This window comes from Epinephelus fuscoguttatus, linkage group LG22 (genome assembly GCF_011397635.1).
Source record: "Epinephelus fuscoguttatus linkage group LG22, E.fuscoguttatus.final_Chr_v1".
Classification (NCBI taxonomy): domain Eukaryota; kingdom Metazoa; phylum Chordata; class Actinopteri; order Perciformes; family Serranidae; genus Epinephelus; species Epinephelus fuscoguttatus.
This window is the reverse complement of record NC_064773.1, coordinates 2867634-2882108: the sequence shown is the minus strand read 5'-3', so window position 1 is coordinate 2882108 and position 14475 is coordinate 2867634. Positions and strand designations below refer to the sequence as shown.

General features: G+C 43.5%; 1 protein-coding gene across 2 annotated transcripts in view; it reads right to left on the bottom strand.

Moving 5' to 3' along the window:
• Nucleotides 1-2378: 2378 nt before the first annotated feature.
• The window catches only part of shank3b (SH3 and multiple ankyrin repeat domains 3b), an 80302-nt gene continuing 68205 nt past the window's right edge, over nt 2379-14475 (bottom strand). Inside the window, exons 25-28 of one of the 2 annotated variants that reach the window (XM_049566940.1) lie at nt 14103-14396; nt 11701-12994; nt 11584-11610; nt 2379-9729 (exon numbers count right to left, since the gene is read on the bottom strand). In XM_049566940.1, coding sequence (XP_049422897.1) covers nt 9135-9729; nt 11584-11610; nt 11701-12994; nt 14103-14396 — 2210 coding nt within the window. In that variant the 3' untranslated portion in view covers nt 2379-9134. The remainder of the gene's footprint in view (nt 9730-11583; nt 11611-11700; nt 12995-14102; nt 14397-14475) is intronic. The other variant, XM_049566941.1, reaches the window with a different exon arrangement.

Sequence of the window (14475 nt, the reverse complement as noted above, 5' to 3'; positions counted from 1 at the left end):
GTAATTTTCAGCCGTTAGAAGCTGCGGATAAAATAAAAAAGGGAGTTTGTGTTTGAGATAATGAAGCCAAAACTGAGCCAGAATTTTACATGAGTTCCTTTCAACTGCAGATTATATTATACTTTACAGTTACAGTTGATTTCTCTCTTTCAGTTTTTATGTCGACAGGCTTCTCATACCTTTGACTTTTTTTAAATCAAAGAATAAGATATTTTTCTGACACAACTGTTCATCTTTTGCACAAATAATTCAGCTACGAGAGTTCACCCGTCCATCCAGGACTTTAAAACCTCAAACTGTCAGTCACCTGATAGCGTCTATTAAAAACACAAAGGATTTTTACTTGAAACCAGAGAAGCCAAAACAAATCCTCCCTTTTCACAAACTGTCTGCTGTGGAGACAAAGGTCTGATTAACTGTCTGGTGATAGGTGAAAATAAATCGGGACCAGGCAGAAAAACTTTGCTTGTGAGTCACCCGCAGAGCCCGAACCCGACAGATGGACCAGTGACTCAGGGATTTGAAAAACAAAAAACATGTTGTTGCTGAATAAACTTTGATTCATGTGTTTATCTCGACTCTGAACAATCTGTTACACTGGTTTAATTTTGAAGGCAGAACTTCAGCTAAAAATAAAAACAACAAAAGGAACTACTTTTCCAGGTGGAGGAACACCGCCGACCTCACTTCATTGTCACGTCACTGACGAGACTTTTAGCAGCAGGTTTGCTGGTTCCTGATTGGCTGAGAAATCCTACAACAAGTGGATGACCTCATGTTTCTATTAGTGTACAGGGTGGGGGACCTGAGGTCAGAGGTTACGAGGTCACATGACCTCTCCATCGCTGATTATCACTGTTACACTGCAGAGAAAGCGACAGCCCACGTCTCACTCTGTGGATGACTCTGTACAGTAGACTATAGTCCATTATAATATATACTACACATTTAGTGTGTATGTGATGTGTGTGATATTCACTCTGTGGAACAGCTACACACCAGCGCGCTCTTCTTCTTCTTCTGTGGTTATAAAGATAAATGATGTCGAGAAGGTCAATTAATCTAAACTCTGAGGACATCAGGACACTTCTCCGTCTTATCTGAAGTCTGAATATAGGAATATTTTTGTTACTTTCCAAACCAGCAGCCTGATAATCTCGCCTACATCAGCAGCATTTACATATACGGAGGAGAGCAAGTACGAACTTTTCTACGTATGATTCGTTGTGTCCTCTTCTATATGGCGAGAAGTCTTCTGCCGCCATCTTAACGTCTACACACACCTTTTCTTTGCCTTGAGGTGAACGAACAGCACTTCATACCAACTAGTTAGCTTCAAGCCCGCCCCAAACTTCAACCTGAGCATCTTTAAATCAGCTGTCTCGATCCTTTAAACAATGTTAACTAACTTTAGGAGCAACTTAACAAATCCCGATTGGCTTACTCGCTTCAAATATTTAAATCTGTCTGAACTCAGAAAACAGAATTTGCTGCTTTACATTAGTATTCTTTAAAAAAAACTAATTTGTTAGCTACCCCAGAACGTTAGCAAATGGAGGTAACATTTTAAGGTGCAGACAGGTGCTCTGTAGTTCCTTGACGTTAGCTTGTTTTCAGTCGTCCTTTTCGGTTTTAACCAATGTGCTTTCAACACTGGTGGCATTACAACTCGCATTTCAGGCTAGTGTTGGGTCGACATTCGCGCTGCATTTTGAGGCTTGATAAAATGCCAAAAACAACAAAAACCCCACGTTAGGCAAAAAATGTGAACCTATAGTTCAACTTTTGCTTTTTCATCCAGCTGTTTCGCCGAGCAAATTTTTGTAAGCGCACATTTCTGTGAGTTAACGTTGTAAAAAAGACGACATAATTCTACACGACTGTTGACAGTACATATAAATTGATTGTCGTAGTGAAACTTGATTGTGTAGTGGAAATATAAACCACGTTCTGAAGGCCCCAATCAGACAGAGCCATTAGAAGTTTTGCTCACTGCGTTTGTATTGCTAAACACCTGGCGTTTTTGCAGGAGCGACCTGAACACCTTAAGCTGAAAAAATTTAACTCAAGCAGAAAAGCGCCCGATGTTGTGTTTTTCTCATTGTCTGATTGGATGAACTGAGAAGCGGGCCAGTCTTTGAGTGTCTGGCCATCTGCGAGGCATCAACAAGGTCTTCGAGTCAGATCCACGCCTTGCTCCTCTGTAGCTCCACCCTCTCATCCAAATATGGTCACTTCCGGCACCAAAAAAACAAGATGGCGACAGTCAAAATGCCGAAAACATGATGTGACTTTGCATTTCCTAGGATAGCGAAGGCATGACTCGCCCTACTCTCCCTCTGATTGGCTAGCATTGCCTGTTGGGTGGGTGGGTGGCTTGGTTGGGTTTAGGCATGGCGGGTAACAGTGGTTCTGACAAGGGGTAAAAACATCTGGGTAAGTCAATCAGAGTAGGGCGGGTCATGCTTTCACCATCCTAGGAAACAAAACATATCGACGGGTGACGTCACGGTTGCTACATCAGTTATTTTTACACATTGTATGGGTGCGCCTCGTGTTTTTCATCCTGTAAAAAGTGCTCTGTCTGATCGGGGCCTGAAGATGTTTTTAGTTTGCACGCAGGATCACTGTGACCCAATCACAGCTCTCTTTTCAAACTACAACTCCAATTGGGAGTTACGTGCGTAACCAAGGTTCTAAGAGACGCTAAGTTACCTGAAATAAATACGGGGTCAAGTGCAGACAGCCAGACGGTGAACTTTAGTTACTTAAACTCAACTTAACGATAACTGATAAGAGATTAGAAAGAATTCAGATGTAGTTAACGGGTTTGGATTCACGCTGCCGGGATCTGATTTCTGTTTTTATACGTCTTTCTGGGGAAGTGTTGCTCAGATCAGACTGAACAGACTCTTGCTCAGAACACTACAAACTAGCATGATGAACTCAGATATAATTTAATTAATCATACAAGTTGGTTTTGAGTGAAATTATTATTTTTTAAATATATATAAATTCTTGGATTCATAGAGGATAAACAGCTGATGTGTGTCTGTTTACAACGACTGAATATCACATGCAGCTAAAGACTTTATAGACTACAGTCTACCAAAATATTACTGTATACATTTTATTGTCTACTATACTTTATATTTTACACTATAGCTACATCATTCTACCATAATATATATTAAACAGACTATAGAGTCTACTGTAATGTGCTGTACATAGACTATACATTCTTTACCTCTGTGCTAAAGGGCACTGTGAACTTGTACAACTTTGGGATTCATGATTGTGGTCTTGGCTCGTGTTCAGGTTCTTCAGTTGGGAAAAAAAAGCGTCATAAACGCTGTAGATTTGTTGTCGTGGAAACAGGCACTGGAACGTTGATTGTGCTTCAGAGGGCGATCCCGTGTTAGGTAGTTTGACAGCAGTGTGAAATTAGTTTGCTGTGTGAAGTTATTAAGACAAGAGGGAGGTGTAGCAAAGACGAGGACAACAAGTGTCTCCGTCAGTTAAAATCAACAGTTTGTGATTATTAACTTCTGATTTTAAAGAGAAAAGCTAAGCTAGCAGTTTCCCCCTGCTTCCAGTCTTTGTGCTAAGCTAAGCTAAACACGTCCTGGACACACAGATATAAGTCTCCTCATCCGTCTCTCTTTAAGATCACAAAAGCAGGGACAGTTTCTGTAAGAGTTGTGTCCACTAATGTTTTTAACGGTGCAGTCAGACCAGATTTTGAAAGGTGAACTTTACTTGCATACTGTGGTGCAAAGCTCGACAGTCGTGCTGTGTGCGCAAGGCTTTAAGTATAAAGTGCGTCAGCTAGCGTGGCTGGCAGGGTCGCAATAGCAATCCAAAAACAGTAAATCAAATCAATCTTATCTAACGCTATCTTGTAGGTCTGGGCAAAATATCCAAATCTGATGAAGTTTTGAGTTTGCACGAAATGTCTACGTGTTCAAAATCAAGTTATAACGACGTGCACAAAGAGGCTGCAGATATGAGAGACACAAACAGCAGGAGCATATTGTGTGATCAATGACTGTAGGCTACATAAAGATGGGCGACATGACAGCTCCATGGATGTATAAAGAGAACTGGATACAGCGATGGACGCTAAGCCCATTAATTCTTATGGAAGCTGCTCAGCGGCGCATAAAGCCAGAAAACTTCAACTGACAAGTGTAGATTTACCTGAATCTTCCGGAGCAAATGCAGCAGACGCACTAAAGACTTACGCTAGCCGAGCTGGCTACTTCCATTTAGCGCTCAGCTAATTTCACTGGGTACAAAATTATATAATCATATGGCCCTTCCAGACTTTCCAAATGTTATCAGACTGAATGGATCAAATTCTGATGGTGGAACAAGTCATTTCACAGGGTTGGTGATGCTCTATAAAATGTATACGCTAATTTACAGACGTCTCTTTCACATCTATGGGAAAAAGTCTTTTTCGGGCCCAGCGGTATTCCGTGATGGACCAGGAAGTTGTAATTCCATGCTTAGCCACTATATAAAATTGGCTTCAAAGCCCGGTGCACTTCATGGCAGCCTGGACAGCTCTGCAGAAGTGAAGCCAAAACATCTGGATCGCCCCCTGGTGGCTGGCTGCAGTATTGGTCATAAAGCCTGCCCCCTCCATGTTTGGGGACGGGACAGATGGGACCAAACTACAATCTCAAAGTACACGTGAAGTAAATGTTCCCCAAAGAGGATTTTACGCAGTTCTCATCACACTGATGTTTGTTCATTTTTCTGACAAGTTTGGTTTTAATTTGTTTTTTGATGCTATAAAAGGGGGTCTGATGTCCTGATTGACAGCTCTGTGTGTCATGTGTGCTCAGGATCAATGGCGCTACTTGCAGTTGGGTCGGGCACAACTCAATACTCAATACTACTGCGCAGACTCTGGTTCCAAATGACTTCACTAATGCCAGATGGCAGCAGTTGTATCTGGGATATTTTGGCTTTACTTTGGTGCAGTAGGCAGAAGCTGAAGACATGTCGTCCATCTTTATATAGTTAATCCTGCAACTGATAACCTTCAGAGTATGTTTCCATCAGGTTTTAGCCTTTCTGCATTTTGATGCTTAAAATAAATAAATGCGGCCATGTCGCCTGGCCCCTCTGAACTACAGAGTCCTCCATCGGCTCATGTATCTGGATATGCGGCAAATGACCTGCACAAAAAAGGTGATTCGTGGGTGGTCTTCAATTTACTAAGGTTCAGTTTTGGGTGGAAAAAAAAGAACGTGCAGGTCGGATTCTGGTCATCACATGATCAATATATAAAAATAAAATGAAAATAGGAATATTTTAATGTTTTAATCCTCTGACTTCGTGTGTCGGCTCTGTTAGAATATGAGAGGCACATCAGTCAGGTGTGTTACTAACAGGCACGTTAACTGTGCAGATGTGCTGCTCAATATTAAGAGAATAAGCCAAAAATAGTCATTTAAATATTATTTTCTAAATTACCTCTGTTTTAAAATATAATATCTTAGTTTCACATGTATGAAACATCCCAAAATAATCACTTTACACGTGCTGCCTAAAGAAATTATTCCAACAGCACACAGTTATTGTAGGGTTTTTGGTTTTGGGTCGGGCTGTGGATCTTGTGTTGGTGGAACTTTTTGGTCGTATGTGCGGGTGGTGGAGCGGGTGTGGTAATGCACATCGTGGTTCCTGTTTGGAACTGTCGGTCTTTAAATCAGACCTGTGCAGGACTTAAATGTCATCAACTTCTATAGCTCTTGTTGAACCAAGCAGCATTTGTTGTTCTCTGACACTCACAGTATTTCACTGTGCAGAGATAAATAACAGAGAGTACTTCCCAAATTAGGTGTCCAGTTCCACCTTCACTATGAAATTGGCTGGACACTGGAGAACCAATCAAATTGGGCTCTTTTGTGAGACGGGATCAACGTGCAACTAGAAGTAAATACGACTCACACCCTTTGTCATTGAAATGAAATTTGGTGTGACCACTTTTTAACTCATAAACACAGATTTTGTGTCTTGATGTGATCACATTGTAAAGTGTAATTGGTCTGTTTTAAACTCTATTTACGGCCCCTGGGAAACTCTATATATGGTCTGGAGGAAACTCCACGTATGGCAGGGACGAAATCCCCAATATGGCAGGGAGGAAACTCCATATATGGCCTGTTCCTGGCGAGTCACCATTACTGTGAGATGGTCATGGCAGGTACAGCCACACTCGGTTGATTAATTTAGGATTGACAGAGTTAAGGGGGGTTAAGATAAGAGTTTTGTGTGACAGTGTATAGGGACGGTATAGGAGGGGAAGAGGAAAGGTATACTCTGTACAGATGGCTTTAAACAGATAGCACCATGTACAGTAAGCCCTCGATAAGCAGGTTAGAAACCAGAGAGGTTTACAGTTGGAGCTCCGCTGCAGCTCTCCCTGAAACACACAGCACATCAGCACAAAGTCACACTCATTGACAAATCATTATGAATCTCAAAACCGAGAACGACCTTGAAATTCAACTCATTGTCAAATCATAAGGAACTCAAAATCATTTTCCAAACTATTATAAACTCTGTAAGTCATCACCACCACATTATTATTACTTGTTATTCATAAATTCTAAATGATCGGCGTTAAGATATGAACTCAAAATAAACACAAATTCTTCATGAGTGATATTTGAAAAAAAAAAAAAAAAGTCACAAGAAAAGACGGAGAAATATCCTCAGCTAATCTCCCGTTGTTGTTGTTAAGGTAGAGACTCCCAGTAGCTCGCTAATCGTCCAGCTCTGCCAGCAAAAAGTTCAGCTAAACTCGTCTGGGGAAGCAGAATGGCACGAGGAAAAGAACCCGTCTCGTTATATTTGTAATCAGTTTGTCAGATCAGCTCTTTGATCACCTGTTGAGATTAGCAGTGAAGCTCTGTGTCCAGCTGTGATTAGCTTCGTATGCTAACGGAATGCTGTAGAGCACTGTGTGGATGCTATGAGCTAGCTTTAGTCAAAACGCAGGTATTCCAATTAATTTTTTTCTGGTGATTGAAATTAAAAAAACAAACTGTTTAACAGCTACATTACGTCAGTATTTGAAAACAATTCACTAGCTTACAAATTAGGCTGCTAGCTAGCACAGAACTTTTGCTAGCTAGCACAGAACGTTAGCAACTGTAGGTGAAATTTCTCCAATTCTTTGGAGAGTAGAGCTGCAATGATTAATCCATTAATTGTCATAAATTAAATTCATCGCCTACTAATTTGAGAATCGATTAATTGGTGTGAGTTATTTTTAAACAAAAGAAATCAAAACTTTCTGATTCCAGCTTCTTAAATGTGACTATTTTCTGCTTCCTTTCCTGCTCTATGATCATAAACTGAATATCTTTAGACAAAACAAGACATTTGAGGACGTCATGTTGGGCTTTGGGGAACACTGATCGATATTTTTTTATCGTTTTCTGACATTTTATAGACCAAACAACTTATCGATTAATTACGAAAATAATCGACAGATTAATTGACGATTAAAGTAAGCGTTGCAGTCTTATTGTTAAGTGAGTTGACGCAAATTCTAGAAATGCAAAATTAGCTAAAAACATTACATTGAAGCTTAAACAGTTAATTGGTTAATCAACTAGTTGGCTGATGGTAAAAAGAAAAATATTGATTGCTTAACTGAAAATTCACAGATGACAGCTTCTCAAATATGAAAATTTGCTTGTTTTCTTTTATAACGGTAAAATTAATAACTTCAGATTGTTCACTGAGTCAAAGTTCAATTCATTAGCTCAGTCAGAGTAAATTAAGAGATAATATTGGATTTTATTTTAATGTAACTGGCTGTGGAGCCATTTTGGCACCAGTTGAGTCGGCACGTTAGCACTCCCAGTTCCCTCGACTCAAAGTCAATTGATTGTTGGTTAGTTGCCTGAAATAAAGTCTGTGGTTAACATGTTCTAAACAGACTTTCTCATTTTGTTCTATGACAAAAAAATACGTCATGAAATACCCCACTCATGAATTTTAAGGCCTTTAGGTGTCTTAAAAAAGGCGGTTCAGTTGTTATAAAGTGGCTAAATGAGACTACACATCATCACGCCAAACACGGCTTCACAGCCTTGTCACGGTGGCGACGTTAAGTCATGTAGCAGCAGTGTAGTTCATTTATAGCGTGATGTTTACTTTTTGCTTTAGTCAAAATCATGAAGTGGTGTGCAACACAACGTGCAAGTATCGTGGACGTTTGTTTGCCACAGAGATTATTTTCTGCAATAATCCAAAATCCAGTGGAGAAATCCTGTCGGCTTTTTGTTTAGGGAACCAGGGTGATGTTAACTTCTGCTTTGGCCTACAAAAACCTGTCATCCCTGATGCATTCTGTTCCTGTAGATCAAAATGTACATGAATTTGTTGAACACCGATGCATGACCAGCTCTGTACGACAAAGACTCTGCCTAGAAACCTAAAAAATTGATGTTTATGGATCAAATGTTAGTCTTTAACTTTCTACTTTAAGGTTTTTTGATATTTTTGGTCATTATATTAGTAGTATAAAGTAAGAACCAAAAATTGTCTCCTCCTTGACTCTCAGGTCAATGCCCGAATCAAATTTTTGCGTTGGGGTGGTTGGAATATTTGGAGGTAAAGTCCAATGTAATTAATCTTTGACTGCAAAACCTGGTGGAAAAAGAGCAGTGCACACCGTCATGGCTCCTGCAGCTGTTCTCTCCATTGGAAATGATGGCTATGCTCTGTGCATTGTTGGACTTGAACTGTTGGTAAGAAATCTGCCAGAAGGCTTTAAACTGAAGAGAACACACTGGATCTAAGGCAGCCTGGTTGTCAACTCAGACAAAGCTTGGTGGTTAACTGTTACTTCTTTTTACCTTTAAAAAGATAAATACTGGACACAGACCTCAGTGGTACCCGTCTGTTCGGGTCGATCAAAGAGCTGATAAGCCAAAACGTCACCGAGATCACTCAGAAAGGGCTCAACGTTGGTAAAAAGGTCTAAAGATTCAGTCACTGCTAAGATTTCCTAATCAAAGAGATGGCCTAGTGTCTGACCAGAGGTCAGAGGTTATGAGGTCACAGTTCAGGATGTCTAGAGGTTAGTGGTCAGAGGTGAGGGGTCAAGTGGAACCATCCAGCAGCTGTCTGAGAGCCCTCTCGATGTTGATTCGGTGTCCCAGTCTGGTGACGCCCAACTCCACGTAGTCCTCCTTGGTGAGGGCGGGGAGATGGGAGCCTTCGATCTCGTGCTCCTGGAAGCGCTGGCGGTGTTCGGCCAGGCCCACGCTCTCCAGCCAGTCCCCCACGTCATATTTATTCCACAGGTTGAGGGGCCGCTGCCTCCATGGCCGAAGGGCCAACAGGGGCCCACTAAGGACCGGGGACGGGCAGGGAGAGGCGTGTGGTGAAGGTGAGGGTGAACGGGACCTGGTTCGTGCACTGGCGCTTCGCATCACAAACCGAACCTCTTTTGGTTCTGAGGGGAGGCTGAGACTGGACGACTTCAGGATGGTTAGACCTCGACCCGAGCTCAGATCTGGCCTTTCAGAGCAGGGGGCGGTGGAGGAGGGAAGCCCTATTGACCTATCAGATGGGGAGGGAGAGGGGGAGGGGCTCCGGCGGGTGACAGGGTAGCGGCTTCCTGGTCGGACTGTATAGCTGGCTCCGTATCCTCGCTGGGAGATAGTGTGGAGTTCACCAAGACTGGAGAACAACCTGCAACACATCAAGCAGTGAATGAATGATACCACTTATTGTTATCACCTGGTGTTTCTACAGAGTTACTAACGGACCACCCTCGCTACGCTTAGTCACTGTTGCTACGTCTGTTAACCTCTCTTTTCTAACTGTAACCACAAAAACTGTGGCAGATTTACAACTCTAAAGTGCTGCAGGAATGTATTATAAAACCTGTAAATGAGTTAGCATGTTAGCATACCTGGTTCCCTCGCCTTAAAGTCAATGGGTTTTGGTTAGATGCCTGAAATAAGGTCTGTGGTTAACGTTTTGTTCTATATGACATAAACTATGTTAGTAAATATCCCGCTGATGAGTTTCAAAGCTTTTATGTGTCTTAAAAAAGATGTTTGCTAACAAGTGGCTAACTGAGACTACAGAACATCGTCACGCCAAACACGGCCTTACACCCTCATTGTGGTGGTGACGCTGAAGTCAAGTGACTTTAGTGTAGTTGGTTAATAGCCTAATGTTAGATATTTACTTCTGGTGACTGCATTTAGGTCTCAAAAACTATGAAAGTGGTTTTGTGATGGTTATCTTGCTGAACAAAACGTATCGCAAACATTTGTTTGCCACAGAGCTTATTTTCTGCAACAATCCAAAATCCAGTGGTAAAATCCCGTAGGCTTTCTGAAGAGGTAACCATGGTGACGCTAACTTCTGCATTGGCCTACAGAAAAACACCATCCCTGCAGCACTCTATTCTTAGTAATAGTCTACAAATTTTGGAGGCAACAGTTTTTTTTTAATTCAAAAAGAAGTAGACGAAAGCAGCTGTCCATTTCTATTTTGCCGACTGACTCAACTGCTAGCCATAGCCAGCTAGCTAGTTAGATAATTAAAGCTAATGTTAACCCAATAGTTGACCCCTTTGAAACTGTGGACCCTGTGAGAAAAGGTCTTAAATATGCTTTTGATCATTACATATATAATATTATTGCTAAAAGCCGCCTACTGACGGTCCCAAGAGTCAGAACAAAACACGGTGAAGCAGCGTTTTGTTATCATGCAGCACAAACCTGGAACAACCTCCCAGATGATGTTAGACAGCCCCGACACTGAACAGTTTGAAGTTAAAGCTAATTTAACATTTAGTAATTAATTTTACGTTTTATATCTTTTTTTTGTCTTTACTCTTTTCTGTATCCTTTATCATGTTTTATATTTTATTGCTCTGTAAAGCACTTTGAATTGGCCTTGTGTATGAAATGTGCTATACAAATAAAGTTGCTTTGTCTTGCCTAAAAGACTGAGGCTAAAGCTAATATGTCTCAGGACACACTCTCACCAGTTAATGATCGATGTAGAGGACATGAAAACAAAGGGCCAGCATTGTCTTTGCATTATAGTGAAGCTAGCTTTCTGCTGAGTCATAGAACAATATCATAAGAATAAATGTCAGATAATGTAATTTATCACTCAAATATAACCCTGTGTGGATCTTAGGACAAACAACAAATAAGTTTGACTTGTGCTAGTTAATGCTATGCTAACTCTTAGCCTTAGAAGTAAAGCTAAGGTACTATTATAGATGGTTAGCTAGTAAGTCAAATATGCTAATGTTCGCAGCTTGCTTAAATCACTCTTACAACAGCACCATGCACACCACATGTTGAAAAACACAAAGCTGACAACTGGACTGGATTTTTTTGGGCAGAGGTGTTAGGGAAATGGTCAATGCCAAGGTTTTATTCAAAAGACGGATAAGACAGTCATGTCAGGCATTTAGTCATTAGTCATCTGTCAAGAAGGTGCAGGTTAGTTGACTGTTAGCCAATGAAAATTATCTCTTAGCAATAACGGGAATGTTTACCAGAGATAAAAACCTACGATTTACTCTCTCCATTGTCCACACATCTGGAACAACACAAACAGATTCTGTTACAACACACACACACACACACACACAGTAGTACTATCAGGTCAGTATAAGGCATCTTGTAGTACCTGGCACCTCCTACTGGTGACCTCCGGCCCGGATCAAGGGGACTCGGCTCCTCCCCCAGAGAGTGACTGTCTTTGTTGAGCAGCTGTAGCCGATTAGCCAGATCCAGTCCGGACCCCGCCCTGCCGCTCAGCTCCAGAGCTGATGCCGACCGGCTGGTCAGATCCACAGCTGACCCTGACCCCTGACCTCCTAGTGCTGCTGGACGTCCCCCGTCATCTGGGCTGAAGCCCCGCCGCTCATCACGGTCGTCTCCGCCCCCCCACAGCTTGGACCTCCTCTGGAACAGATAGCGTGGCTGCCGTCCACCACTGGTGGGGGAGGAACAGAGCGGTGAGGAGGGGGAGGAGCAGGATGCAGCAGACGGGAGGAGCTCACTGTCTGATGATTGCTTCAGCAGCGGGTCCCGCAGTGCAGAGCGGCCCCTACCGATGGGTGAACGAAGGCGTGGCTTAAGAGCAGATGGGGAGGTGGAGGGGGAGGAGGGTGACGGGTGAGCAGCAGGAGGAGAGGAGGGGGAGGTTGGAGCAGGAGGGGAGGCCAAGGTTATGGAGGGAGGGAGGGAACTGGGGGAGGAGGAGCTGTCGAGGAGCCGTTCGTCACCTCCTTCCTCCTCATCACCACGCCTACCCAGGGAGTCAGGACCGCCCTCTCCTCCCCCTCCCTCCCCGCCCCGCCGAGGCAACAAGGTGAGGGAGGATGGGGGAGGAGGGGCGGGAGGGCTGGCAAAGGCAGCGGGTGGAGTTACCAGGCCGATTCTGCGAAGCTCCTCTCTAGTCTCCTCATCACTGGACGACAGCAACGCCGGTGGGAGTGTAACTGTGTAAGCCCCGCCCTCCTCTTCTGAGCTGCCCACTGTGAGGCTTCTCCGCCTGTCAATCAAAGCATGAGTCTCATTGGCCAGCGTTGGCAAGGGGGTGGGTCTCCAGCGTTCAGGGGAGGGGGCAGCAGGTGATGTCACTCCTCCCTCTGTTTCAGGACGCTCCACCTGTCCGTCAGGGAACAAGGGCGGGGTTATGCGTTTATGCCTCAGTTCAGGACTGGTCTGAGGAGTGGTGCGCTTGGTTCGCTGCTCGGGGCTCGTCTGAGGGGTAGTGCGTTTGGACCGTGGCTCTGGGCTGCTCTGCGGGGTGGTGATAGGAGTGCGCTTATGTCTGCCCTCGGGGCTGGCAGCTGGGGTGGGTATGGGTGTGGTGGAGGCAGATACATGTTTAAGTCGAGGCTCTGGGCTTGGCGTGCGGGCAGTTAGCGCTCGTTCTCGTGCAGCAAGAGCCAGGGCGAGGGGTGATGAGGGGTCTGAGAAGAGAGCAGATGATTAAAGGTGGGTAAGTGTTAGTATGGATGGATTGTCATGCTTCGGTATATTTTTGGAGCTGCAGATACTGCTCTCAGTTGGGTTAGTGATTACCTTTCCAGCAGACAGCTTACTATCATTCATGGTCATTTAAAATCATCTACCTCCCCTCTGACCTGTGCAGTACCTCAAGGCTCTGTCCAAGGCGCCCCTCTATTTTGTGCAGTGTTTCAAGGCCCTGCCCTAGTTCATTCCTCTATTTTGTGGAACACCTAAAGACTGTGTCTAAATTGGCCTTCCATTTTGTGGAGTAACTCAAGATTCTGTCCAAGGTGCCCCTCTATTTTGTGCAGTGCTTCAAGGCTTTGCCCTAGGTGTTTCCTTTATTTTGTTAAACCTAAAAGCTATGTCTAAGGTGATCTTCTATTCTTTGGAGTACCTTAGAGAACTGTCCTAGTTCCCCTTCTATCTTGTGGAGTACCTAAAGGGTCTGTTCAAGGTGCCCTTCTATTTCGTGACGACCCTCAAGGTACTTTTGTAGGCCCGATCCAATTTTACAAATTACTTCAAGGTACTGTCCTAAGACCTCCTTCCATTCTGTGGTCCCCTGGTCCCCTCTATTATGTGAAAGTACCTTGAGGCTCTGTTTGAAGTGGCCCTCTCTGTAGTGAAGTATCTTGACGCTCTGTCCTAGGACCTTAATATATTGTGGAGTACCTCAAAGCTCTGTCCTAGCTTTGCTTTTAATATGTGGAGTACCACAAGGCTTTATCCTATGTCCTGAACTCTTATGTGGAGTACCTCAAGGCACTGGTCTTTGTCTTTTATGGAATACCTAAAGGCTCTGGCCTATGTCTTTTTCTATTTTGCAGAATATGTCAAGGCTCTAGCCTTGTCCTTTTCGATGTTGTGAAGTACCTCAAGGTTCTGTCCTATCTTTAATTTGACTATGTACTTTGAATCAGCAAAATCCTATGTAATCATAGCACTTCTTTTCAGTGCTATGCCAGTGACATAGAACTTTGGAAAAGTTGGAGAAAGGTAGTGCTTTAGTTCCCAGAATTGATTATTGTCATACAGAATGCATCCAGAATGTGCTGTCAGACTGACCTAAAGGCTTCCCAGTCAACGGGTGGAGGAAGGTGTGAGGCGTTGGTGAGGGTGACAGGACCGGGGCAGGAGGGGGAAGCTCGCCGAGGTCGTCCATCGAATGGCTCTGAGTCAGCAGGGGCGGCACTTGGTTTTCTGATCCGGCTCCCTCCACAGACAGGAAGAGAGATGACCGGCGACCCTGAACCCGAGCGCGCTCTGAAAGGACCTGCTGCTGGTACAGCTCCGCCCTACTGGGGCTGCTGGGTCCACCTCCGTCTACTTTCAACAAATCATGATCTTTGATTCCAAGTCCTAGAAGAATAAAAATATATGGAGTCAGACTGGTGGGAGTGATGATTAAGAGTCTACAGCATTCAATTTGTGACTCAAT